Genomic DNA, 26909 nt, shown 5'->3' with positions numbered 1-26909 from the left:
GCTTATAATAATGACCGGAGGGAGTAGCTCTTAAACTATTGTGAAAAACAATCAATTTTGTTAAGCGATGAATCAAATATGAGAGAATAATTCAAAGAGTAAATTGATGAGAAGGTGATAATTTAAGAATATAATTGACAATTTATTCAAAATGTATACGTTACTTGTACTTGTACCCACAAAAATATTGAGCAATGTTATTTGTATAATCATTGGATGATAATTTTTGTAACAATTTTTTCTCTTATACTCATATTATGTTTTTACTTTATCTCTCTATTGCTTTGATTTTCGTGTCTATACTTATTTTTCTTTACAAATCTATAGTTGTCTCATAAGTTTTGTCATATAAAATGTTGTTCAAATAACACACCTCAAAAATATTACTCCTTATTTTTTTTTTTAAGGAATTACTCCTTATTTTTTATTCTTAGATTATTTTACTTCCAATAAATATTATTTTTAAAAGTTTGTCGCTATATTTTTATTACACTTTTGATCTATTAATGTTGAATTTGATCCTTTTTGTCCAAAAAAGTGTAAAACAATCACAAATTGAGAGACCAAAAGTGAAACTACAAAACTGCAGAAATAATATCTATGGGAACTAGTAAATCTGTGAAAAATGAAAAAGAAATTACACAATATAAATAGAATAATAAGTCTAACTCCCGTCAGATATGTTTGTTATTGTTAGTCGGGTCGTCAGATAGAAAAGAGGAAACTTCAAAGTTCAAAAACAATAAAAGTCAAACGATGATATAAATATGGAGCTGTGCTATTTACAGCGACAGATTAATTCACGAAAGCATCCCGATGGAAAAACTGGCCAATTGTAAACAAATACTTTGCGGAATACATGGGTGGTGTGTGATTCCTGATTTTGTGGTAGCAATTAACACTTCGGGAAACAATCTCTCGCGATACATATCTTTTCCCATAAATATGAAGGGGCCATGCCATGGTATGACTTGGACCACAACTAAAATAATTTATTCAAAAATTTACAAGTTTAATGAAATGATATTCACACTGTCAATATTCAGAATATTCATTGTAAGTGCAGCAAACACTACCATTTATTTATTAATAAGAGAATATAATAATAGAAGAGCAGTGACCGGTTTGATTCTCAACGATTTTCTTATGATCCAATTTTGTTTATAAGACAAAAAATAATACAAAATTGTCATAACTGTTTATAAGACTTATAAAACAAAAATTAAATTGTGCCGATTAAAATAACACCAAAATGATAAATTCAACCATACAAATGAACTTCTGTAAGAATATCTAGCTTGGAATTCCTTACAAAACAATCATAATCACACCATTAACTAATGGGCCACACCATAAGAACTTTGCTTTGACATTTCTGCTTTCATGAACTTAAACTTTGTGTTTAACGAATTCCTGAAGTTTAAAACAGTAACGGTTTTTTTCTTCTATATATAAGAGATTAAAACATTAGCATAAAGGCCATATACACTAGAGACATGGCAAACATTCAAAAGGTTAATACTCTTGTCTTTTATATACTGCTTATATCTTTGCTTCCATTGAAAATCACAGCATCAATAAAAACAGAAGCAGAAGCTCTTGTCAAATGGAAAAATAGTTTATCCCATCCTTTGCCTTCTCCTCTCAATTCATGGTCTATCACCAATCTTATCAACCTTTGCAATTGGGATGCTATTGTTTGTGACAACACCAATACAACTGTTTCAAGGATAAATTTATCCGGTGCCAACCTCAGTGGAACACTCACTGACTTGGATTTTGCATCCCTCCCAAACCTCACCCTCCTCAACCTCAATGGCAACAGGTTTGGTGGATCAATACCATCATCAATTGGCACACTCTCAAAGCTCAATTTCTTAGACTTGGGAAACAATTTATTTGAAGACGCACTACCATCCGAGCTAGGCCATCTAAAGGAACTTCAATATGTTAGTTTTTACTTCAATAATCTCAATGGTACCATTCCCTATCAGCTCACTAATCTCTCCAAGGTAAGTTACCTTGATCTTGGATCAAACTTTTTTGTATCTTCCGTTGATTGGTCTCAATATTCAAACATGCTTTCATTAAATTACCTTGGTTTGGAGGAAAATGAATTCACTGGTGACATTCCAAGTTTCATACATGAGTGCAAGAATTTAACATATCTTGACCTCTCTGAGAACAGTTGGAATGGTACCATACCAGAATTCCTTTATGGTAATTTAGGAATGCTTGAATATCTCAACCTCACCAACTGTGGACTAGAAGGAACACTATCATCCAACTTGTCCCTTCTCTCGAATCTCAAAGATCTTCGCATTGGTAATAACATGTTTAATAGTCATATTCCAACAGAGATAGGATTGATATCTAAGCTTCAATTTCTTGAGCTGAACAACATTTCAGCTCATGGGGAAATTCCTTCTTCCATAGGTCAACTAAAGGAGTTAGTGCATCTTGATCTCAGTGCTAACTTTTTGAACTCTAAAGTTCCTTCTGAGCTTGGCCTATGCACAAATCTAACTTTCTTGAGCTTAGCAGTAAATAACCTGACAGGTTCTTTGCCTTTGTCATTAGCAAATTTGACTAAACTATCAGAACTAGGATTATCGGATAATTCTTTTTCTGGTCAAATTTCAGCTTCATTGGTATCTAATTGGACCAAGTTAACTTCCTTGCAACTCCAAAACAATAGTTTAACTGGAAAGCTACCTCCACAGATTGGCTTACTGAAAAAAATTATAATCTTACTTCTGTACAATAATATGTTGTCTGGTCCAATCCCTGATGAGATAGGAAACTTGAAGGTAATGACAGGGTTAGACCTTTCAGGAAACCACTTCTCTGGTCCAATTCCATCAACCATATGGAATCTCACAAACATAACCGTCATAAATCTTTTCTTCAACAACCTCTCTGGTAACATTCCAGTGGATATTGGAAACTTAACCTCACTGCAAACTTTTGATGTCAACAATAATAACTTGGATGGAGAATTGCCACGCACAATTTCTCATCTAACTTCCTTAACTTATTTTTCCGTGTTCACCAATAACTTCTCAGGTAACATTTCCAGAGACTTTGGAAAGAATAGTCCTTCTTTGACTCATGTCTACTTTTCAAACAATAGTTTCTCAGGAGAACTTCCTTCTGACATGTGCAATGGCCTAAAACTACTTGTTTTGGCAGTAAATAACAACAGCTTTTCAGGGTCATTGCCGAAATCTTTGAGAAATTGTTCATCTTTTATAAGAATTAGGCTTGATGATAACCAGTTCAATGGAAATATCACAGAAGCATTTGGGATTCATCCAAATCTTAGTTTCATCTCACTTAGCAGAAATCGCCTCATTGGTTATCTCTCTCCAGATTGGGGTAAATGTATCAGCTTAACTGAGATGGAAATGAGTGGAAACAAACTTTCTGGAAAAATTCCAATCGACCTAAATAAGTTGAGTAAATTACAATTTCTTAGCCTGCACTCCAACGAATTCACCGGAAATATCCCACATGAAATTGGAAATATAAGTCTGCTCTTCATGTTGAACTTGAGCAGGAACCATTTATCGGGAGAAATCCCAAAGAGTATTGGAAGATTAGCTCAACTTAATATTGTTGATTTATCAGATAATAACTTCAGTGGAAGCATTCCTAATGAGCTCGGTAATTGTAATCGGTTACTAAGCATGAACTTAAGTCATAACGATCTATCTGGCATGATACCGTATGAACTAGGCAATTTGTACTCACTCCAATCCTTGTTAGATCTGAGCAGCAACAACCTTTCAGGAGAAATTCCTCAAAATCTTCAAAAGTTAGCATCATTGGAGATCTTCAATGTCTCACACAACAATCTATCTGGAACAATCCCACAATCCTTTTCAAGTATGCCCAGCCTTCAATCAGTGGATTTTTCTTACAATAACTTGTCAGGTTCGATCCCAACAGGTGGTGTTTTTCAAACAGAAACTGCTGAAGCTTTTGTTGGAAATGCAGGTTTGTGTGGTGAGGTAAAAGGATTAAAATGTGCTACAATATTGTCTCAAGAACATTCTGGAGGGGCCAACAAAAAGGTACTTCTTGGTGTTACGATATCATTTGGTGGAGTACTATTTGTAGGGATGATTGGTGTTGGAATTCTACTATTTCAAAGGAAAGCTAAAAAACTTAGTGAAGAATCCCAAAGCATTGAAGATAATGATCAATCTATTTGCATGGTATGGGGAAGAGATGGGAAATTCACATTTTCTGATCTTGTTAAAGCAACCAATGATTTCAACGAAAAATATTGCATTGGGAAAGGAGGATTTGGAAGTGTTTATAGAGCGGAATTCTCTACAGGTCAAGTTGTTGCTGTAAAAAGACTCAATATATCAGACTCTGATGACATTCCAGAAGTGAACCGCATGAGCTTCATGAATGAGATAAGAACGCTAACAGAAGTGAGGCACCGGAATATAATAAAGCTTTATGGTTTCTGTTCTATGAGGAGACAAATGTTCCTGGTTTATGAACATGTAGAGAAAGGAAGCTTGGGAAAAGTGTTGTATGGAGGAGAAGGAAAATTGGAGCTAAGTTGGAGTGCAAGGGTGGAAATTGTGCAAGGAATAGCTCATGCAATCGCTTACCTGCATAGTGATTGCTCTCCAGCAATTGTGCACAGAGATATAACATTGAATAACATACTACTTGACTCAGATTATGTACCTCATCTTGCAGATTTTGGCACTGCAAAGCTGCTAAACTCTAACAATTCGACTTGGACCTCAGTTGCCGGATCCTATGGCTACATGGCTCCAGGTACACAATGCATTTAACGATTGAGATTATCAACAGTTTCATAGTTCATTAGATATAATACATATTATGTGCCGTAGTAGCATTTTTTATTTGAGTATTTAAATCTACAACTTATAATATCTGGACCTGAACGTGACTCATTTACTTAGTAACAAAGTTTTAATTTTGGATTTTGCAGAGCTAGCACAAACTATGAGGGTGACAGAAAAGTGTGATGTGTATAGTTTTGGAGTGGTGGTGTTGGAGATAATGATGGGAAAACACCCTGGAGAATTCTTGGGCACCCTAAATTCAAATAAGTCTTTGACATCAATGGAAGTGCTTGTGAAGGATGTTGTGGACCAAAGGCTTCCACCTCCAACAGGGAAATTAGCTGAAACAATAGTGTTTGCCATGAACGTAGCTTTATCATGCACACGTGCTGCTCCTGAGTCTAGACCCATGATGCGTTCTGTTGCACAAGAATTATCTGCTTCTAAACAGGCTTCCCTTTCTCAGCCATTCAGTATGATAACTGTAAGCAAGCTTACAGGATTCCATAAATAGATCCATCAACGACTATGTGAAGAATATAATTATCTATGTTGATTGAAAATATAAATAATAAAACTCAAATCTCATGTATACTAGATATTGCCTTACACATTAGCGTGGATAGATGAGTAATGTCGAGTTTTGAGCAAAATATATAGTTTTCATTTTTATATACAATAAAACAAAATGGCTGTATTGCTAAAAAAAAAAGGCTGTATAATTTCTATGAAATTCATGCATATAAATTCAATGTTACCATACCCACTTAATCACCATTAAGCTATCTATTGTTTAATTTCTTGTTGATTCATAATTTAGATAGTAGGTGTTACTTTCAACTTCAATCATTAAGTAGTATTAAAAAAATACTAGTACTAGTTTTCAGATTACAACTTCTACTATCCTTATTTAATCTTATCATCATTGTTGGAGTAAATATAGCTAATCAATTAGACAAATTACTTGCTAATAATGTTTTGCCACGACTCATGAATATTAGCACTAAAAGATGTCTCATTATGAATCGAATCAAATCAAATATTGTCCCCGAGTTGAATTGGAAACACTCAAAGGTTTCCAAAATTCTACGTCACTGGGACATAATGAACTTCTTGATTTTGAGTTGGAAAAAGGGTTTATTTGTGACATTGTCACGTGTTCATATTAGAAAAGGTTACAAATCTTGTATAGACAAACATTATTCAATCAGTAGTTACATGATTGGTTTTTAGTTGAATTTTGTACGCAGTATGTTGTTAAGCCTGTCTCATTAGTGTAAAAGAAAAAAAGAAATTTACTAGTAAAACCTTGGTACGACATCATCATCATAAAACAAAAATGCATATAACACTTAAGCTAAAAGCAAGTATAGGAAAATAAGCCACCATGAATTCTTAAATGGAACATGTTTAAGCTAAAAGGTCAAAGCAATTGCCAACACATAAACATTGCAATAGGTTAAACAATGCATAGTTTCATGGCAAGCATAGCTCATGTTCATCAAAATCTATACCAAACTTCATATTTGACAAGAGAGTTATCAAGTTAGTCCCTCTTTCTCCACCATGTTCAAAAAATAATAAAAAATTTCATCTTCGGTAGCATGATGAAATGCAAATTTTATAGTTATTAAAGCTTGCAATGCAAACCTTAGCAATCTGTAGTGAAACTGTGCAAGGAAATATGAATATCACCCCATCCATGAATGTACCCTGAGTCTTCTTTTCAATGCTACAATTTGGATAACTGAAAAAATGTTGATCTGCTCCATACCTACAATTAGTGATTCTATATGCAAGAATGACTTTCGTAACAACCCAGCAACAAATTTTTAACTAATCTTCATCAAATTATAAGAACGTTGTTGGTTTAATAGCAATATTACATAGATACAAAAGTCACTTCAAATATTAATTGAGAAAGAAAAATTGTTACATTCACGTAATGAAGAATGCACAGCACAATATATTATCACAGAGAAAAAGAGACAAAATGATATTAAGAAGAATTCAAAGAAAAGACGTTAGTTTGGACTATCTATTAATCTAGTCAGGCAAAAGAACAATAAAAATTGAATAAAAATTTCTTCAGGTGATAGTTCTTCAATGTTGCTATAAACTTAAAGAGTTCATAATCATTCATCCATGAGTTTGCAAGGGAGTGTAAAAGGAGACCAAAGACCAATTCAAAATAGTTTGTTAATCTTTTTTTTCTTGTTGTATAAAACAGAAAGTTAGTTACCAATAACTAGCTTTCTTTTCCATCAATTAATTGTATAAATATTCTATCAAATTCAGTCAATAAAATAACTCATGAATATTCAGACCTTTATTTAGAAGTTTGTTTGAGAGCACGGTTTTGGAGGACAAATTATATATACCTGATTTCCCTCTGTTTTTTTTTTTGACAATGTCTTTGTTGATATTATATAAGATGAACTCACATATATCTACCTTAACCATGAGAAGATGAACTCACATTCGTTGAACTTGTAAAAAAAATTGGCACCGCTGCGGCATTAATGAAAGCATGATGAGGTGTAAGAATGAAGGGTTTGATATGCATGCATGGTGAAGAATGTCCACATTGCTTCACTTACGTGTCCATCGTTTAACCTTCTCTACATTTCTATAAATAAAATAACTACATAACAATCTCCACAGTTGTTCAGCTAGCATGGCAAAGACAAAATCTCTTCTGATCACACTTTGTTTGTTACTCTTCTTCTGTTCAGCACGACAGCTTCCACCACGTCATCAAAGTGAGTCGTGCCAACTAGATAGCATCGATGCATTGGAACCTGACAACAGCATTGAGTCAGAAGCAGGTCTGACTGAAACATGGGATGCTAATCACCCTGAGCTACGTTGTGTTGGTGTCTCTGTTCTCAAACGCACGATCAATCCTAATGGCCTTCACTTGCCATCTTATGTTACATATCCTGAACTCCATTTCGTAGAACAAGGTGGTGTTCAAGTTAATTTTTTAGTTCATTCACTTATCTCTAAAGCACTGCTCTTTGGTGTTAAGTACTTATCTCATCAATGTACACACAGGAACGGGAGTATTGGGATTGGCAATTCCAGGATGTGGAGAGACATATGAAGAGCCACAATGGGAAAAAGGAGGAAGGCCACAACAACCACAGGATCGTCACCAGAAGGTTCGTTATGTGAAACAGGGTGACCTTATTGCTATTCCACCTGGTGTTCCTTACTGGACCTACAATTACGGCAATACCCCTCTTATTATTGTCACTCTCCTCGACACTTCCAATAAACTAAACCAACTCGATCGTATCCCAAGAGTAAGCAACATTAATTATAATCTAACAATTACTCCTAAATGCAACCAACTTTGTTATATATAAATCATTCATTTTTTATTCATGTGATGTAGAGATTTTATCTAGCTGGGAATCCAGTAAAACAGAGTGGAAGAAAGCGTGGTGATAAAGAAGAAGAAACTAACAACATGTTCAGTGGTTTTGATTCACGTTTCTTGGGACAAGTTTTGAAAGTGAAAGAAAGTATAATTAGAAAGCTTCAATCTCAAGATGAACAACATAGAAAGCACCAAATTATACATGTTAAAGGAGGTCTTAGTATTATAAGGCCACCTTTGGAATTGGAACCAGAAATAAGATCAGAAGAGGCAAAAACACATAGAGAGCATGGAGAAAAGAGAGTAGAGGAAGAAGAAGAAGTTGAAGACGAACCAGATAAACGAGAACATCGAAAATGGCGAAAAGAGACAAGAAAACACAGAGAAGGTGAAGGAGAAGAAGAGGAAGTGGTAGAAGAGAGAGAAACAAAAACTAAAGAGCATTGTCACCATGGTGAAAAAGAAAGAAGCCATGGTGAGAGAACAAGAACCAGAGAACATGAAGGACAACACAACTTCTTCGATGAAACTGTTTGCACATTGAAGCTTCATGAGAACATAGCTGATCCTTCACGTGCCGATGTGTTTAACCCAAGAGCAGGTCGTATAACGAATGTCAATAGTTTGACTCTCCCAGTTCTCAAATTGCTTCATCTTAGTGCCCAATGGGTTTACCTCTACAAGGTAATTAAATAAGTGCATCATTCTGCAATTATGAATTGCAGAAGTCACGTGTCAGACACTGAACTATATCATTTAAATTTAACTTAACTGATATTTCGCTTATGTGCAGGATGGTATATTTGTGCCACATTGGAACATGAATGCGAACAGCATAATGTACGTAACAAGAGGAAGAGGGAGGGTTCAAGTGGTGAATAGTGAGGGAAAATCAGTGTTCAATGGAGAGGTAAAAAGGGGAAGATTGTTGGTGGTGCCGCAGAATTTCGCAGTGGCAGAACAGGCGGAGAGTGAGGGATTGGAATACATAGTTTTCAAAACAAATGATAGAGCTGAGATTAGTACAATGATAGGGCGTGATTCAGCGATTAGTGCAACACCTGGGGAAGTACTTGCTCATGTTTTTGGGCTTAGTCCACAAGAAGTGAATGAGTTGAAGAATAATCGTAATGAGGGTGTTTTGGCAACTCCTGATTCTCGAATTCAGGATGGCTATATTGCCATGGTGTAACTTAATTAATCTTATGTTGAAAGTTAATATTATGTAAAATAAAGGAAATACTATGTGTGTAGCAAAGGAATAACACATAAATTTGGGGATAACTGACAGAAGAGTTTTGTTGATTGTTAATGCTATATTTTCTTTGGGCATGGCCTCAATCACATAATAGGTCTCTCGAGCATCTTTTGAAAAGATGTACCTATTACGTCCGGTAGTTTTCATTGATTTGAAATAAAGAAATAAAGAGTTGAAGATTTTCGATTTAAATCTAACAAAAATAAAAATAAAAATAATATAACCATTAATTATTGCTACATCTAACATTTGCCACTAAAAACATCATATAGTTTTCAGACACCAATGCCCCGTTTGAGTTATTCTTCGGTTTCATTACATAACCTTCCATAGTAGTAACAAATTGTTATTTAAATCCAGAAGTCCTAGCTCAATTGGCAAAGTGTCAAAATTGTTAGGCTGAATGTCATGATTGGGGTTTGAACTTCGGTACCTCCACTTGTGTGTGTAAGTTTATAATGGCTTTTCAGACTCCAACGTCTGTTTGACACGATTATGTACGTGATCTATGTATTATCTTTAAATTTTATTTAATGTTGATTGATTGAGTCTCTCTCATTATTTCCGTCCACATAAAATATTTGTTTCGAAATAAATGTCATTTTTCACTTTTCAACATACAATAAACTACATTCTAATTATGCCCTCTAATTACCACCGGTACATTACTTCCAAATCACTATCTTTGTATTTTATCATTTATGATGTTCAAATACACACCAATAATTGATAGAGTTAATTTAGTAAAAATTGATATACTACTTTATTGCATTCTTTAATTTGTGTTGGAAGACCCAACCCCCCATGGATGGATAAGTAACACTCAAGGGAGATGGTGCGGCTTTAGATTGACATGTTCAGTTTCGTCATACTTGGAGGAAAAGAAACTGTTGTGCTGATTGGCTAACTAATTTTAGCCTTCCTTCAATTGTCCTAATGTAGAGGCTCCTCCTCATAAATTACTTTTTGGTGATATTTCTAGACCTTGCATGCGAGGAATGTCTCTTTAGTGTTGTAGTTTTTTCTCTGAGTTTCAACGCACTTTTGTGCAAGAAAACCTTAAACGGAAATTATTTTAAAACAGATGGAGTAATTTTTAAGTGTGGTCAATTCTTCACATTTTAAATTAAGGGTCATGCTCACTATTGCCAATATACTATATTTACTTCCTTAACTAGTGTCTGGTTAACATTTTCCTTAATTAAACCATATACATCTCTACTAAATTCTCACAAACTTGTCTTACTTTTTTTTACCATTCATACGTATTTGTGTGTTTGTGAATTATTCTATAAATATTCAATAAAAAAAATTAAATAAACAAAACTTTATTTTTTTGAAGCAATAAACAAAACTTTGTAAATACGTATTCCTTATACGTATCTGTATATTTCATTTTGGAGAGAATATGCTTGAATATCATGTGCATCTGAACTCAATACTTATACAATATTTGGAGTATTCAAATAAATAAGTGAAGGCTTTGGTTGAATCAATTGGTTTTTCAAAACTGATACTAAAAACAAAAACAACACAATAAGCTAGGCTGTTTGTCCAAAGCATATTCACGTGTTTCAAGAAAGTAAACTCAACACTACTCTGCAAGTGTAACGTTCAAACTGACATAAACCAATTCACCAAGACATCTCAAAACTCAAAACTACAAAAATGAACGTTAGCAAATGTGAGTGATTTCAACTTCAAAATCAAATGAAGAAGAACACGACAACAACTATGGCTTCTCTTTCAATCACACTTCTTCCTCTTCTCTTTTGTCTTCTCTTATCACCTTCCCAATCAGCTCAAGCTTCACCCCATTTGCCAGGCTTCCTCTACACAAGAAACAGAGGAACATGCACTCCACAGTAATAATAACAAATTAACCGAACACAGTTTTATTTTCTGTTCAATATATTTTGTTATCGTAAATTATAAAGAATGAATTTCACTAATCCAACCGTTTGTAATTGTTTGTGATTAGGTTTTGGAGTGGGAGAAAAGAGACATGGCCAAGGATGGTACCGGAGACATCAACAGTATCCAATGTGTTTGGATGGAGAGTTTATAAACGGTACAGATCAGATCTAACATTGCTCGAAGCAACGACTAGGAATGATGAAGTAGATAACCCCTTTGGAGCATTGTTGAAAGAAGGAACAACAGCATTGATAAACTCGTATGCAAGACAAGGTTTTCCTTATAAGCCATGGCAGGTTAAGACTTTGGTGATGCAAGGTTTTGTTTCTGAGGTTGCTGCTGCTTCTCAAGCCAAACATTTCTCCTTGGCTAATCATGCTTGCTCCTAAATCTGTATTAGTATTTATAATGTCATGTCTTTTTTAATACTATTGTATAGAATGGAAATGGAAATCACTACTGTGTGATGTTAATTTAATTTGGAAAGATGATGATGGTGTGAACTATATGAAGAATTTGAAAAGTATTAATAAGTTTTTGTATTACTTGCCCCACTTTTCTTTTCTACTAATCGTTGATGTTCTTTTTTATTCCTTATTTTCACACTTGTGCTTGGAAGCAGAAATTAGTAAAGGGTCAATTAATATTAGCCTCTTATTTCATTCATTGGATCTTGGTTTGATAAAATGGGTCAGAGCATAGTCTCCATGACTCATGTGATGCATTAGGGTTAAGATTTGGTAATAAAACAAATTTGGATTCACATGTCTATCTATAATGTTTTTTAATTGCGATGCCCAAGCCCAACTTTAATTCAAAGAATTTACTAATCAATTTTTTTAAGTATGTCTCCAAAACAATTGCTTTTTACTCAAACAATCTTTAGACATTCTCCTTCATTAATAATAATAATAGAAAAAACACAATCTCACATATATAATGAAAAATATTGAAATAAGTGTAAGAAGACTTCCCAACTACAGGAACAAGGTCAATATACACCACCTCTACGGTGTTAAACTGCTACTTATGGCTTTGGTCGAGAAATTTATGGCCTATGATTGGATTGGATTCATAGTAAGAGGTATATGCTTGAGCCTTGAGCTAGAGAGTGATGAACACTATCATTAGTTAATCGCCTAGAGTAAATAAATAACCTGATAGACGTTATTATGGACTACTTATTTTATGAGAATGCAAAAGATTTACAATTAGAGAGAGTGCATTTGAAGATAAGGAAGGGAGAAATGATAATATTAAAAATAAAAAAAAATTAAATAAAAAATAAAAACTGAAGAGAGAAATGAAACTTTTGGATATCATGAAAAGATTATGCCTGCAAACTCGCGGAGTGGTGTGTAGTTTTCTAAATTGTACACATAGAATATATGCCTTAATGCGGTGATTAGGTTCCCACATTCATGCAATCAAGTCATATAGATAGTCGGTGGATCAAGATCAAATGGTGCAGATTTTATGTAGTCATCCGATCTTAATCTAATGGTAACCTATGTGGCGGACTACGTGAATATAGGAACTTGCAAAGGAATCTGAAATCAGAATCTCGGCTTAAATTAATGGAAAAAGTAGGTACGGGTACTGCAACATTGTTTCACACACAACTAGTATTGAACTTTTTACGTTATGTTTGCTTAATAATTAAGCTACTTCATTGGTGCTGATCTACTACAGATCGAATTTAGCAGCCTTTGTCAAAATATTCAGCGTAATAACTAAGCCACTCCTTACTAACACACCCACTTGAAAAACGAAACTAACCCCTCAATTGTTATAAAGGATGTGTCTCAAAGTATATTTTGGCACATGAGTTTATCCTACGAAGTTTATCATCTATTTCTTTGAATTGAAAGAACTCTTGCTTCTTTCATTCTTCTTTATCCCTTCCATGTCTTGCATAAGCCTAAGGCTTCCACCTGCTAGAAAGGTATGGAAGAGCTTCACTTCTAAACTTGGTAGTAAACTTCATAACATTCGTAAATCCAAAGCCATGAAAAAACAAAGAAAACATCTGAACACTAAAGCTATAAAACCATCAACCAGTATCACTACTAAGGCACCTAAATTCCTTGCTAGTAAGCGTTTTCGGCGCAAAAAGTTGGCCACTGTTAGAAGTGTATTCTGCAGCTTCAACAAAAAGCCAGCACCTGTTTATATTGATAAGCTCTTCAGAGAGCCTCCATGTGACTTAGTGGGTTATTTGAAGCCACGGACACCAATTCAAAGACCACAAATCGAAATAACTGCGAAGATTGGTGATTATCAACTAGAGAAAAAAGACGTGCCAGAAGGAGCAAGCAATCGATCATGTGACAGAACTAATACATCAGATGATATGTGGGAGTCGGTAGCATTAGCTTCACCTCAAATGCAAGGAATTGATGAACGAGCAGAGGAGTTCATTAACAGGTTCAGAAAACAGATGGCGGCACAGGAAAGATTAGCAAGAAATTTGTAGAACATGTTCTTGTTTTTGTGTAATAAGGTTGATTGTTTGGTGCGTAGGAAGAAAAAGCAAGAAACAAAATCCTTCTTGCTGGTTTAATTATAAAGAAAACTGGTCTTGTATTAATTATAAATCTTGTAGATTATTAATGACCAGTTTGAATTGCTATTCTATCTATGTCAATTTTGTTCCAATCCAATATAGCGACAAAACTCCATCAGACAGTATCAAGAATTGCCATGGACAACTATGGCTTCTTTGTCTGCAAAACCATTCATCAATAGATCCGTTACGTGTACAGGGTCTGTTGTTCTTCTTGGCATCTATTATTTTGGCACAAATCTTTTTGGTTCTTAAAAAAAAACAATTTGAAAAGGTTCAATTGTTCGAAATGAATTTTTAGGTACGTGGATTTAACTATATTTTGTTGATAAATTATGGAAAGACCTTTTGATTTTTCTAGTTTTTTTCTCCTCTATTTAAAGAATTCCTTGTACCGTCGAACTAATCTATCATAGTATGTATATTGTGAAGAAGAGTATTTTACTTTAGTTCTTGTCTTTTTTTTTTTCAACTCTACGATTAATTCGAACATATGATTATGTAATGTAGCTGTTTTCACATTTCAATGCGCTAGAATAGAAATATATTAATCCTTTTCTATTGAAATAATAGAATTCAACATTGTAATTTCTTTTTACAATATATGCATAAAATGTTTTCGAGTAACTTCTAAAATACGAGTATTTCTAAGCAAAAAATATTTTTCTCCTGTCTTGTTATATCTTTAACAACTTTGCATTGCAAGCGAAATTTAATAATTATTTTTTGGATCACGGTTTACAACATAACTGAGCCAGAAATAGAACAGTCAATAGTAATCTAGCACATACTTGAACTGGTATCATTTGCCTTAGTGACCCTAAGGTTTCTCAAAGACGTAGTAAAATGATCGGTATACACATGTAACCTTGCAAGTTGATACATAAAGAACAGACATAACAACGGCCAAGTGTTCCAATGCTAAAATAATGCATATAGTACTAAGCCACAAGGCTGTTCAAATATCAAGAGTTCCACTCTGTCCCGCTTTCTCGTTAATTGTACACTTTGCCCATTCCTCTTGGCAGCTTGAGAACATCACAAAGGCATGTGGCTTTGAACAGAAATGAACACAGGCCTTTTGGCCTCTCCAAGCTTAGTTCAGGAAAAATTCTTCATTGGGTCATCGTGATGTACTTTCTTCATCCTGTATGCCTCCATATCCTCTTGAGTTACCTGTTTGGATTAAAACGATTTAAAAATCTGCAAGGAGGACATGTATTACAAATAAAATTATCAACCAGTGACATGGAAAAAACCATACCTGATCATTCCATCTGACATTATATTTACGCTTCCTCTCATCTTTCTCTTCTCTCTTTCTTTGATCCTCCTGTAAAATACCATAACAACGCACATGAATAATATCAGAACAATTCACCTCAAACAGATTCAAATATCCAGAATAAATGACTTTATGCTAAAAAGAACATCCATAGTGCCATCATCGTTTCTGCAAATTACATGCAATATTTTGTTTGAATCAAATGGTGTCTAGACCTTGATAATTAAGGCAGACGAAGTTATTATCAAAAAACAATAATTAATTCCACAGAAGGTAGAATAAGAAAGAAAAAAAAAAAGAACTCATTAACATCAAGGAATATTGGAGTGTAAAAATATATACCCAGAGGAGGTAAATTAACAAATATCAAGGAATATTGAAGAGTAAAAAAATATGAGGCTGATAGATCTATATTACCTTTTTGAGTGCATCGGCAAGCAATTTTTCATCCAGAACTACGTCGTCTGGAACATCAGTTCCCCACGTAGCAGGCCTTTTTTCTTCTATTGGTTTAGGATCCTCTGTACAGATTCAAGAAAATAATTGAAGATCAATAATGAGAAATCAAGATGCAGAATACGAATAACCACACCAATTATCAAACATAAAAGAAGAAATTAATAACAAAGAGAAGAGAAGGAGGAGATAGAGGCACAGCAGGGATATGGTGTCAGCGTACGAACCTGCAGCAGACTCCTTACGTGCAATATTAGCTCTCATAAGATCACCTGCAGCCTCGGCAGCCTCAATACCAGCAGCACCAGTGCAATAGCTATTACGTATTGTCTGTTTGCAGCACTTAAAACCCCACTGGTGATCCTTCCACCATGAGCCCCAAACAGTTGTGTGGTTGTTGATGTAAACATCCTCTTCATACTTGCTTCTGGGGATTGCGACTTCCTATTAGAAGCAGCAGATAAATAACAGTTATTATCATCCTAACGAACAGCAAAACCTAAAAACATAATGCTTAGAATTGAACGAAAACCAATAGTGAAGCCCTGATGAAGGGAGCAAATCATATATAAAATATAGTGATATCACAGAGAAGCAATGATGCATAGGTACGAGTATAGTACCTGGTACGGGTACGGGATACATCATTTAAAAAAAAAAAAATGAAGGTACGGGTACATCAATAAAAAACATGAGTTTTATTATATAATGCAAGATGAGAAAGTTAAATTGTTTGATTAACATCAGAACATCACAAGTTTAAATAGTAAAAAAATGTGTCAGGTTAGAACAATAAAGAAGATCAAATACATAAATAACAGTTATATTGTTGTATTAGTATATAAGTAAACCGCAAATTAAACTTTAAACTGAATAATGAGAGAAGGGAGTAAGAAGCTTTAAAGTATGGGTACTTCATCATTTTACAAGTACTCATGCTTCAGTAAGAAGTATTCTATGTAAGATTGATATGCAAATTGAAATTGTGAGATAATAAAGATATAGAATGCATTTCTTACCTGTCCCTTAACAATTCTACCAGCACGATCATACTCAACTTGCCTCTCACTCTGACCCAGAAGAAGTTCTCTTGGAAGTTTGTCCTCGTCAGCTGCATTGCCATACTTCTCAATAATAGTGTCCTTTGTTTGAGACTTCAATTTCTCCTTCATGACCTTGAAATTTTTATAGAGCAATTCAGCTTGGGAAGGAGCCGCTTGCATGTGAACATCTTGTCCCTTGTCAAATGCTTCCCAGGCATGGATGTTTAAGTCCTTGAATTCCAAAGCTTGACCACTACTTCTATATTGGTTATCACCCTACAAGACAAAAACAAAAACAAATTTTAACCCAAATACAAAGATTAACACGCAAAAGCAATAAAAAATCAAATCATCAAGTTTTCTAAATAAATTTAATCTTCGAGACAGTTTACCAAGTAAAACTTTTCATTTGGATCTGCCTCTGGAAGAGGATCTTCACGCATGGACCTGGTCTTGGGGTCATAATGTGCAGAATTGACATCAAGATTGAGAAGATATTTTGCAGTATCCTCTCGAATACGTAGGTTCCTGAAGGTTAAGATATATTTACATTACAATTCATGTAAGAAAAATTATAGAACTGATAATTGTAATTTAACGGACCAATAAACTTGGCGCTGCATTATTACAATGAGAGCAACATAAAAATTACCTCACAGTTCCTGTACTCCCACCACCTGTTGTTCGCACACGCTTCTCAACCTTTGCAAAATCCATCTGTTTGCTTTCATCAACCTTTGCCTCGTCTACCCTTAAATCATCTTCATCTTCAGCCTCATCAATTGCAGCACCCTCATCATTTTGGTCGCCCTTCTCCAATCTCTTCAGCTGTTGTTCCTTCAAGAACTTCTTTCGAGCGTCGTCTCGGGCTTCATATCTCTCAATGACTCGAGCATATGTTGAAGCATCATAACCATTCCATCTGTCCCGTTTGCCATCATAGTCAAGCTCAAAAGTTTCTACCTTTTCATCAGCAGCAATGTGCTTGTCTGTATGCTTTGCTCCTACTTTCCGCGGTCTTTCCATGCATGCCTTGGCATTATGTGTCATAGCTCCGCAGCTATAAAAAGAAGATGAATATTAAGATACTAACCTAAACTTTTACGAGAGAATGGCAATCTACTTAATATATGTTGAGACAAGCAAGGTTATCAAACTTGACAGTTTTGGTAGACACATGGAACCTTAGCAAACTTGAATTGTCAACATTCAAGAGTTCACATATTTTAAAAATAATATTAGAAAAAAAAAACTACTAGCAATGAACGTAATAATGAGTTAATGACACGAACTACATGTAAGATTCACATTCCAACTCTATAATAAAGCAAATGAAGTAAAAATATGATTCAATAATTGACCCAACCCAACTATTAAGATGCCCTTCGCCTTACAATAAAATATTATCTTGTAGATTAATAAAACAGAACAAAATAAGATCCATACATTAACTAAATTAATTAATTAGCTCCAGTACTTATAAACCAAATATGAAGTGCAAAGTAGATGCAATTCCTAATATGCAATTCAACCCATATATCCAACAAAGTCAGTCAAAAGGTCATTTTAACACAAAAACCATGTATTAATCCAGGCGTGTAAACTAACAACACAAATTTAGTTAAAAGATTTTGTGCAAGTTCAATTGTATTAGATCAAAAGTGTTTACGAACATTGTAACACATTTTTCAAAAAAGTCATGAGTTTGACCTTGACAACTATTGAGACAAAACACAACACATCGAAAAATACAATAGATATAACCAAATACTAGATTTTATTTTGTTATTAAGTTAATAGACAAGAAACATCCATCACATTTGGAGGCACAGCACAAATAAAAACATTGCTTTTAAAATAGTGAAAGAGATCACTTACTTCTCACATGCACCTTTCCTATACTTCTGGGCCTGAAAAGTTTTAGCACCTCTATCGTACCATGATGTGGTGTAGTTGGGATCAGATTTCCATTTCCTTTGATGTTTCAAACTCTACATTTGAAGGAAAAGAAAACAGATAAATATGCTAGTTTCTATATGTCAAATACGACAATTATCAATTGTGGATTGCAGAAAATAATGTTTGTTCATATGACAATTATCAATTGTGGATCACAGGAAATAGTGGTTGTTCAAATTCCGCTACACAACAATGCTATAGCGCCACTGTAGCTACTACTTCACAATATTTTGCACTAAATAGTATATCGCAGAACAACAGTGATTTGTTCAAATTCTGTTATGCAATAGCGCTATAGCGCAAGACCTAGAAAAACTAGAAGAGGAACTATTAAGAAGGATCTACAGGTTAACAGGTTGGAGAAAGACATGGTTTTTGATAGAAGGCTATGGCGTCATTTGATTCATGTAGGACCGACCCCACTTAGGGGGAAAAGGCTTGGTTGTTGTTGTAATAGTGCTATAGCGGCTATTTAACAAAGCTAGATCCTATGAGCATCTCAAAAACAATAACAACAACAGCAACCAAGTCTTATCCAACTAAGTCGGGTGCGCTACATGGATGAATAAATTTACGACATAATGTTCTATCATAATCTTCAATAATAGTTTCTCTTATAGTTTTTCTAGGTTTACATCTGCCTCTAGTGATCTAACTTACCTCAGTCTGATCTAGTCATCTCTCTACATGCCCAAACCACTTAAGCCTAGTTTCCACCATCTTTTCTACTATAGGTGCTACCCCAACTCCCTCATCTCAAAAAACTAATAAAGGAAATCATATGGAGGGGAGTAAAATACTTACGGGTCTTTCGGCATTAAGATACCAAGGTGCAGATGACATATACTGAGGAATATGGGGATTGATTTCCTTGCCATCTTCATCAACCTCAGCAGGTGCAAGTCCGGCTTTACGAGCTTCCTCAAGCTCAATTTGTTTTCGATGATCCTCTCTGGATTTGAATGCCACTGCAATCCACCGAATACAAATTTAATTAACATGCAGAAACAATCTAATTAAGTCACAAGATGAAATCCAAAGTACATAATTACGTTAAATTAAAATTAAATAGAGGAAAAAACAACTTATCAAACAATGATACAATGAGTTTTAATTAAATCCATGAACCCTAATCCAGTTTTTTAACCAAAATTGGATAATTAAATAAATTTTATATTCTTCACGTTCTTCAATCTGAATTGAATCAAAAAGTTGCTTTCATCGATAAACAAGATGTTCATGAAGAGGATAATTTGCATTGATGACGGAAACATCAGAGAATGAAAATTCGTAGAAAAGGAACGAAATAGAATTGGGGGAAAAAGAGATGTACCTGAAGCTGTTGCCATGTTGCGATCAAACGCAGAAGAACGAGTATTGAAATGAAGATGAATCAAAGAATAACACTCCAATTTGGGATTTTAGGTCACTTTGCGATTTATACCTTTTTAATTTATTTATTTGAAGGGTTGTGATTTATACCTTTGTTTTTGTAATCTGGATATAATTGAGTAAAGGCGGCGATTCTTATCAAACGACTGCGTTTCTGCAACGGGCCGATGTTCAGGCCAATTTAAGCTTTCCAGAAGCCCATATAAATTACACAGGTCACTTTTTATGGAGTTGCTATCAATATCCTCTAATATTCTACGCATATCCCCCTTTTTATTCTCTGTATCTCTTTTTAAGCGTCGTTTTAGTATTTTATGTTTTTATTTAGAGGTACCATTTGTCCATTATATCATTTTTTAATTACTGATACTTACTACTTTCCAATGAGCATAATTAATGATATGTATTTGGAAAATTTAGGTTTGTTTTTTTAAAGCAAAATACATCTTATAATACTTTAAATTTAAAAAAAAATATTGGGTTAGTCCTTTAAATTTTCAAATAGGTTTTTATTACCATTTTAAGAACCTATTTGAAACTTAAAAATTTAAAAATCTTTAAATATACGCATTAAATTAACAACTTAAAGAACATATTTAAAACTTAAATAACCTATTTAAAATTTATAAAACCTTAGAAAACATGTTTGAAACTTAAAGATTAACACGTTAATTTTGTCAAATTTAAATAACCAAAAGAGGTATTTTGCATTTTTTTAATAAAAAAATTGGTTTTTTAATAAACAAAGTTTTGTCACCTATACTGATGGTTTGATGATTTTGGTCTAATCTTTGTTGATGTATTATATTGAATAATTTAACAAATTTTTACGTTGTATTACAATGCATTTTTATTTTTTAAACAAAATAGTTTTATGCGATTTTATATTTTTTTTCCCATTATCTTATGAGAAAAGAATAAAAACTAAGCAAGACCATGAGGTAACCTAGCTATTACTAGGTAAACAAACGAGGTAACTTCTTTTTTTCACATACTTTTAATTTTCTATAATTATTTTAGACTAATATTTGTTAGAATATTTTCTATTTTTCAAAAGAAAAAATTATGCTAACGAGCAGGCCCGACCCTTAGCAAGCGCAAGGTGATCTACGGTGCCAGGCCTCGCAATCTTAGGAGCCTCAATAATTTTTGTTTTTAATATAGTACCCAAAAGTGTTAGGTATATATAATAAAATATAAAAAAATCAATAGACATCTTGTAATAGTTTAGTGGTAAAATAGAGTGCATTTGGGTCCTTGGTCTTGAGGTTCAATGTCGAGCATTTGTGTGAATTTGAACTAAATATTAAAGTCTCAATTACATACGCAACTACTAGGTCAAATTTAATATGTATTTCAAAGTTATCTATGAACGTAGAAAACTCCTATATATCTTAAATTTTTTGTCATCCATTTCCATTAACAACACAAATTAAATCCGTTAAATAAATAGTATCTTTTCTATTGTTTAAAGTTTAATCATGCATTCTAGTACTAATTTGCTACTTTTTTTTTTCCTTCCAAATATTAGTACTAGTTTGTCACTATTTAGATAGCAAAGACGTTTTTTTTAACCAACAACAATCAATATACTTAAAGATCCATTTGCACTAAACAAAGTGATGATTATTTTTAAGTTTTTGGAATTTCTTTTTATTATGAATCCAATTTTTAATATTAAAATAATTAGTGGTTAGTGAAGTTCAACACAAGTTAGTTAGTTCCTCCCGTACAAACTCAATTTTACTTAATAAGAATAACTATTTTTGATGTTATTTAGAGCTTAAATAATTGATTACTATTGCTTAAAAAATCTTGTTTTTCCATAGGGGCCATTTTTAACATGGCCTCCGATTTTATCGGAACGGCCTTGCTAACGAGTTAGGATCTTCTCCACGATCTATTTCTTGTGTTTATCTATATTCAAATAATGTTTTCTATTTTTTGAAAAATAATGAGAATCTCAACTCTAAATTAAGAAGAGAGAGTTGATACATATGGTATGGTAAGGACAAAAACACTCTTTATGGGGGGTAAGCCAGACAAAAACACTTATTTTTATTTTTTGCATAACAAAAACACTCTTCTAAATTGCCTAGATGCAGAAAATGTAGGCAAATGTGAAGGCTTTCACATTATTTTTGTCAAAACAATGAATCAAAGACATGATTTTCTTTCCATTGAATGAGCATACAAGTTACATACAGTTTAGGAGTACCAAGTTGATCATAATTCTAGTAACTCCGTTATTTCCTCAGCTCTCGCATAAACATCATGCCAGAAGTCCATATCTTGGCATAAACTCAATGAACTAGAATCAAAAACTCCTTCTTCAGTTCCTAATGGAGCTTGAAATTGATAATTATCAACACCAATGTCCATAACACCACTTGTCTCAATGCTAGAATTATCGGATGACAAAACTTCACACCAAAAATCATCATCCAATGCAAAATTATTTTCTGCCGAATCAACAACATCATTATTATTGTTGATATTATTGTAACTTATAGATATATCATTATCATTATTTGAAGTAGCAATGCTACTATTATTATGTGATGACATGTCACTAGAACATTGTGGCCTATCATCCTCATGATGTTGTTCTTGTTTGGTGTCTTGGTCTGATTTGGAGGCGTCGACATGAAAGTCCAACTTGGTTTGTTTTTTGTTTCGTTTTGTGCTGTTGTTGTGTTCATGTTGGTTTTGTGGCAGCCTTTTCTTCAAATGGGTGTGCCATACATTTTTTATCTCGTTATCTGTTCGTCCGGGTAATCTTGCTGCAATAGTTGACCATCTGCATCATCATTAAACCATTAAATAAATATTTGCACAACAAAATCATGCTCTATATTCATGCTTGATTTTGTAATATTCATTAACCAAAATTAGACAAAAAAACATTTTTATTTTACATAAGTTTCTTTCATCCGACCTAATATTTTTTTGAATAAGCTAAATTGACACTGAAAGAATCGAACTTGAGACTTCAAGGAGAAGCACATTCTAAGTCTCAAGTTAATACCACTAGACCAACTCAAGTGGGTTTCACCTGACCTAATATTATTGGAGACACTATCGAAAATTCAATACAATTTCAACCTACTTTGGAAATTTGGCTTACCACACGAAAGTATGATATTTTTTGTTAGACTCTAACTCTCGTTAGTCTCCATGTCACAATTGTTAGTAATAATTTGATGTGATAATCTATTATTAGTTTTTAATAGTGCTAATTTCGCTTTTATTTATTTTTACAAAGTGTTATTTTTAAGTGTATGTATGAATTATGAGAAGGAAAAAAAAATCAACCAAAGGAGAAAAGAGAAAATCCTTTGCTTTTTGGAGTAGTATTAATTTTATATAGCACGTGAAAATGCTTTAACATGTGAAAGAGACTTCACAGACCGACGTATCTTGTTATGATTTTGCTTCCCTTAAAACTAAAGATAAATCAAAAGACACTGGGCCAAACCATTATTCATTTTCTCTTCTTTTTTTCAAGGAAAAAAAAGGTTCGACTGAAAGAAATTAATTTATTGAATCATTCTTGCGTGAAAATATAGTTTTAGGACTAAATCAATCAAAATCTTTAAGAATACTATTAAATAAGGGCAATGCTAACCGGTGCCTCTGGGCACTGGATAAAGAACAATAAATAGACAATAAATAAATGGATCTCACTTGATTTACCTTAATTAAAGTGTAAAATATTTCAACTAATTAAAATTAATAAATGTTATATTTAATATCTCTCTGCCATCATGATCAATACCATATTCAATCTTTTTTTTTTTTTTTTATCTTTCAAAAAATAAATTATTCAATCTTTTTTTTACGCTACGTTCAATTTATTAGGTATTATTCAAAAAAAACTGTTCTTTTTTTTTACATCTTCTCTTTATGTTTTTTTTTATATTATCGTTTTTATTTGTAGATGATAAATAACATAATTGATGATGTTAGTGCTACAAAAACAAACAATAAATACAACTATATCTTATTTTAATTAGTTGACTTATATCTCACTTTAATTTAGATAAACCAATTGAGATCTATTTATTTATTGCCTATTTATTATTTCTTATCCAGTGCCCGCAGTACCCATTAAATAATTAACTTTTTTTTAGTGTAAAAAATCTTTCTTTACTTAGTTAATAACTAACTTTAACACAAACTTTAATATTTCAAATATTATTTTCATACAAACTGTTGAGCTTGCATTCAATAAACATTGTAATTACCTAACAGTTGTTCTGATTTGTCATGCATTTGTATATTTCCATCACTTAAGTTTATAAAATCACATGAATCTGGAATCCTCCATCAGTTCAATGATATACAGAGCAGAATATATATTAGCTAGGTAGTGGAAATGTAACTAGTTTTTATTTTACCTGTTTCCTAACGTTTGATGCAAATTGATTATTGCATCCTCTTCTTCTTTGGTGAAGTTACCTCTTTTGATATCCGGCTTCAGATAATTTGCCCATCGTAATCTGCAACTCTTTCCACACCGTAGCAATCCTGTTGATAAAATTGTAAAAAAAATGAATAAAACTTAAGTTTATTTCATGAGAGCAATGCTATATATGTATATATGTAATTAAGTTCATATTTTAATTTTCTTCAAATTTAGTAAAGGCTTGAATTAGAAAGAAAAAGAAAAAAAAAAAAAGGTACCAGCTTGTTTGGGAAGAGCACGCCAATTGGAATGACCATAAGTGTTTATGTGATTGATGAGGATTCGATCTTCTTCTGTAGTCCATGGCCCTTTCTTCAACCCCATTTTCTCACAGCATGGAGCTCTTCCCATTTTCTGTAGTAACTAATAAATCCAAATTATGTGTTGTTTTCGATATTGCACGCTCTCGTGTTTATATATAATTAATATGCCAACTTGATCAAAAGGTGACACTAAAGTTAAGAGTTGAAAGTTGAAACTTCAAATCTCACACGGGTAAGGTACTTTAATTAAATTAATATATAAGCACGACGGTCATGCAAATGTGTACATAACAGTCCAAAAACTATATTATATAATATTATTACAATTAGCACATTATTTTTAATTTTCAAATTGAGTAGTCGCTCGCAATATCACTTTTGTAAGTATTTTATTTGTCAAATAAAACGTGGGGAGGTGCCTAATATGTACATGTAGCATTGTAGCTGTCGACAGCATGACACTTAACGTGCATTCACTAAGATTGTTCACTTCAACATGTATGTCCTTTATTTCAAACTAAGTACAATATTTGACTTTCAGGTTGTTTTTAATGGTAACACAGGTGCAATAGCAAAAGCATTTGTCTTTTTATGTCTATAATGGTATGAGCCTAAATGTCTAGTTCAAAATAGGAAGTCCGGCGTAGAAACATAAGTCAAAGAGGGGGATGCCGCGCGGGAGCTACTCCAACGTCATCCCTAAGATAAGCATATATGAATATAGAGATTCTACGGACCTAGATTTCTGCTATTACTGGTCCATGCAATTACATGCAGTAGTTAATCTCAGCTGTAGAAAAGTACTAAAAATCAGACAATTGATATCTATTACAGCAGATGTTGTAACAACACCAAATTTTGTTCCAGATTCTCCAAAGTCCGGTCTATCTTGACGAGTTTACATATAAGAAGATTTAATTGACTTAAGTGCATCTTAGATATCGGAGACACAAACGTCTAATGTCTATTTATATATGTTTTAATGGTCACTTGAATGGATATAATAAGGACCGGGAGCATACATGAGTTCAGAATAACTAAAACTAGGAGGCTCCCCTCACAAGTATATATGATCACTTCTTTCAAAAAAAAAAAAAGTTTATATGATCACTCACTTAAATCCTGCCTACACCACCCCTCTCAAGATAGTTTAAAATAAATGTTGATGGTTCTCGTTTCTCATAATCATGATTCATGACTCCAATAGTTCATCTTGTAGCGGCCTTATCCGTGATTTTAATTATGGTGGCATTTACCATAGAAAAGGTGAATCCTTTCCCACCATAGGAAAGTTTTTTGTGTGCATATGTATAATATAATTTTATCATAGACTCTGAACACTAGATTTTTTTTCACACTCTCCTCCACCACCATTCTCTCCTCCATCCTCACTTACCCAACACAACATCAAACTCACCACTGTCCACATCAGCACCACAACCCCGTTGAGGCCAATGAACATAAATGGATTTTTTTTCTTCTTCCCATGTCTATTCATTATCTTCAGTTATTTTTAATTAATTCACATTATCTAAGATCCAAAAAAAAAAAATTAGTGTTCATAAATCCAAAGGCTTTTACATTTAGCTATTATTTACAAAGCTCCTATTCTATTTCAATTTGAATCTCATTATTGTCTGCGATTACAAGACAAAGGCGATGCACTGTTATTATCCCGTGGAATAAAATATGGTGTTATATAAATTTTGCAACAAGTTCTCCTAAATCTTGTAGTGTTTTGTTCATTAATAAAATTTTAAACTGAGAAAAATAAAAATTGAACGTTGTAAAATCAGGGATAAGGCTTTGTCTTTTTTCCTAGTTACTGAGATAAATTGCTTTGAAGGTTGTTACTGATGAATCATATGTGGGGTGGTTGTTAGGGTGTTTATATATATATATATATAGTTTTTGTGTCAATGACGTTAAAATATTTTTATTTAGCCAGAACTTTACACTTTATATTTTAACCATGGTTATCTTTTGTAAATTGTGATTACATATCAATGATGAATTCTAATGTCTATTTATTCACAATTATTCTACATTTATATAAAAAAAATTGTTAAATAATGTGTATAA

At 33.2% G+C, this 26909-nt stretch overlaps 6 protein-coding genes across 6 annotated transcripts; 4 read left to right on the top strand and 2 right to left on the bottom strand.

Moving 5' to 3' along the window:
* Positions 1 to 1252: 1252 nt before the first annotated feature.
* Positions 1253 to 5632, top strand: LOC25499265 (MDIS1-interacting receptor like kinase 2). The gene is made up of 2 exons (XM_013594447.3): positions 1253 to 4803; positions 4982 to 5632. The coding sequence occupies exons 1-2, from the start codon at positions 1497 to 1499 to the stop codon at positions 5347 to 5349; spliced, it is 3675 nt and encodes a 1224-aa protein (XP_013449901.1). The 5' UTR covers positions 1253 to 1496; the 3' UTR covers positions 5350 to 5632.
* Positions 5633 to 7479: 1847 nt separating this feature from the next.
* LOC25499264 (legumin J) lies at positions 7480 to 9560 on the top strand. The gene is made up of 4 exons (XM_013594446.3): positions 7480 to 7801; positions 7893 to 8143; positions 8236 to 8904; positions 9014 to 9560. Exons 1-4 carry the CDS (start codon positions 7513 to 7515, stop codon positions 9410 to 9412), a joined length of 1608 nt encoding a protein of 535 aa, XP_013449900.1. The 5' UTR covers positions 7480 to 7512; the 3' UTR covers positions 9413 to 9560.
* Positions 9561 to 10967: 1407 nt separating this feature from the next.
* On the top strand, positions 10968 to 11940 carry LOC25499263 (uncharacterized). The gene is made up of 2 exons (XM_013594445.3): positions 10968 to 11343; positions 11460 to 11940. Exons 1-2 carry the CDS (start codon positions 11189 to 11191, stop codon positions 11782 to 11784), a joined length of 480 nt encoding a protein of 159 aa, XP_013449899.2. The 5' UTR covers positions 10968 to 11188; the 3' UTR covers positions 11785 to 11940.
* Positions 11941 to 13024: 1084 nt separating this feature from the next.
* On the top strand, positions 13025 to 14027 carry LOC25499262 (uncharacterized). Its single transcript, XM_013594444.3, has one exon. The coding sequence runs from the start codon at positions 13302 to 13304 to the stop codon at positions 13869 to 13871; it is 570 nt and encodes a 189-aa protein (XP_013449898.1). The 5' UTR covers positions 13025 to 13301; the 3' UTR covers positions 13872 to 14027.
* A 608-nt stretch (positions 14028 to 14635) lies between these two features.
* On the bottom strand, positions 14636 to 20199 carry LOC25499261 (pre-mRNA-splicing factor SLU7-A). Its single transcript, XM_013594443.3, has 10 exons — positions 20038 to 20199; positions 19509 to 19672; positions 18624 to 18736; positions 17398 to 17805; positions 17138 to 17273; positions 16722 to 17021; positions 15930 to 16146; positions 15664 to 15767; positions 15226 to 15294; positions 14636 to 15137 (listed from the first exon to the last, which is right to left on the bottom strand). The coding sequence occupies exons 1-10, from the start codon at positions 20051 to 20053 to the stop codon at positions 15063 to 15065; spliced, it is 1602 nt and encodes a 533-aa protein (XP_013449897.1). The 5' UTR covers positions 20054 to 20199; the 3' UTR covers positions 14636 to 15062.
* Positions 20200 to 22097: 1898 nt separating this feature from the next.
* LOC25499260 (transcription factor MYB13) lies at positions 22098 to 24996 on the bottom strand. The gene is made up of 3 exons (XM_013594442.3): positions 24783 to 24996; positions 24497 to 24626; positions 22098 to 22896 (listed from the first exon to the last, which is right to left on the bottom strand). Exons 1-3 carry the CDS (start codon positions 24913 to 24915, stop codon positions 22323 to 22325), a joined length of 837 nt encoding a protein of 278 aa, XP_013449896.1. The 5' UTR covers positions 24916 to 24996; the 3' UTR covers positions 22098 to 22322.
* Between the last annotated feature and the right edge of the window lie 1913 nt (positions 24997 to 26909).

The sequence above is a fragment of the Medicago truncatula genome, chromosome 7, assembly GCF_003473485.1.
Source record: "Medicago truncatula cultivar Jemalong A17 chromosome 7, MtrunA17r5.0-ANR, whole genome shotgun sequence".
Lineage (NCBI taxonomy): Eukaryota > Viridiplantae > Streptophyta > Magnoliopsida > Fabales > Fabaceae > Medicago > Medicago truncatula.
Note: the sequence above shows the minus strand (reverse complement) of the source record. Positions and strands in the feature narration are given on the sequence as shown.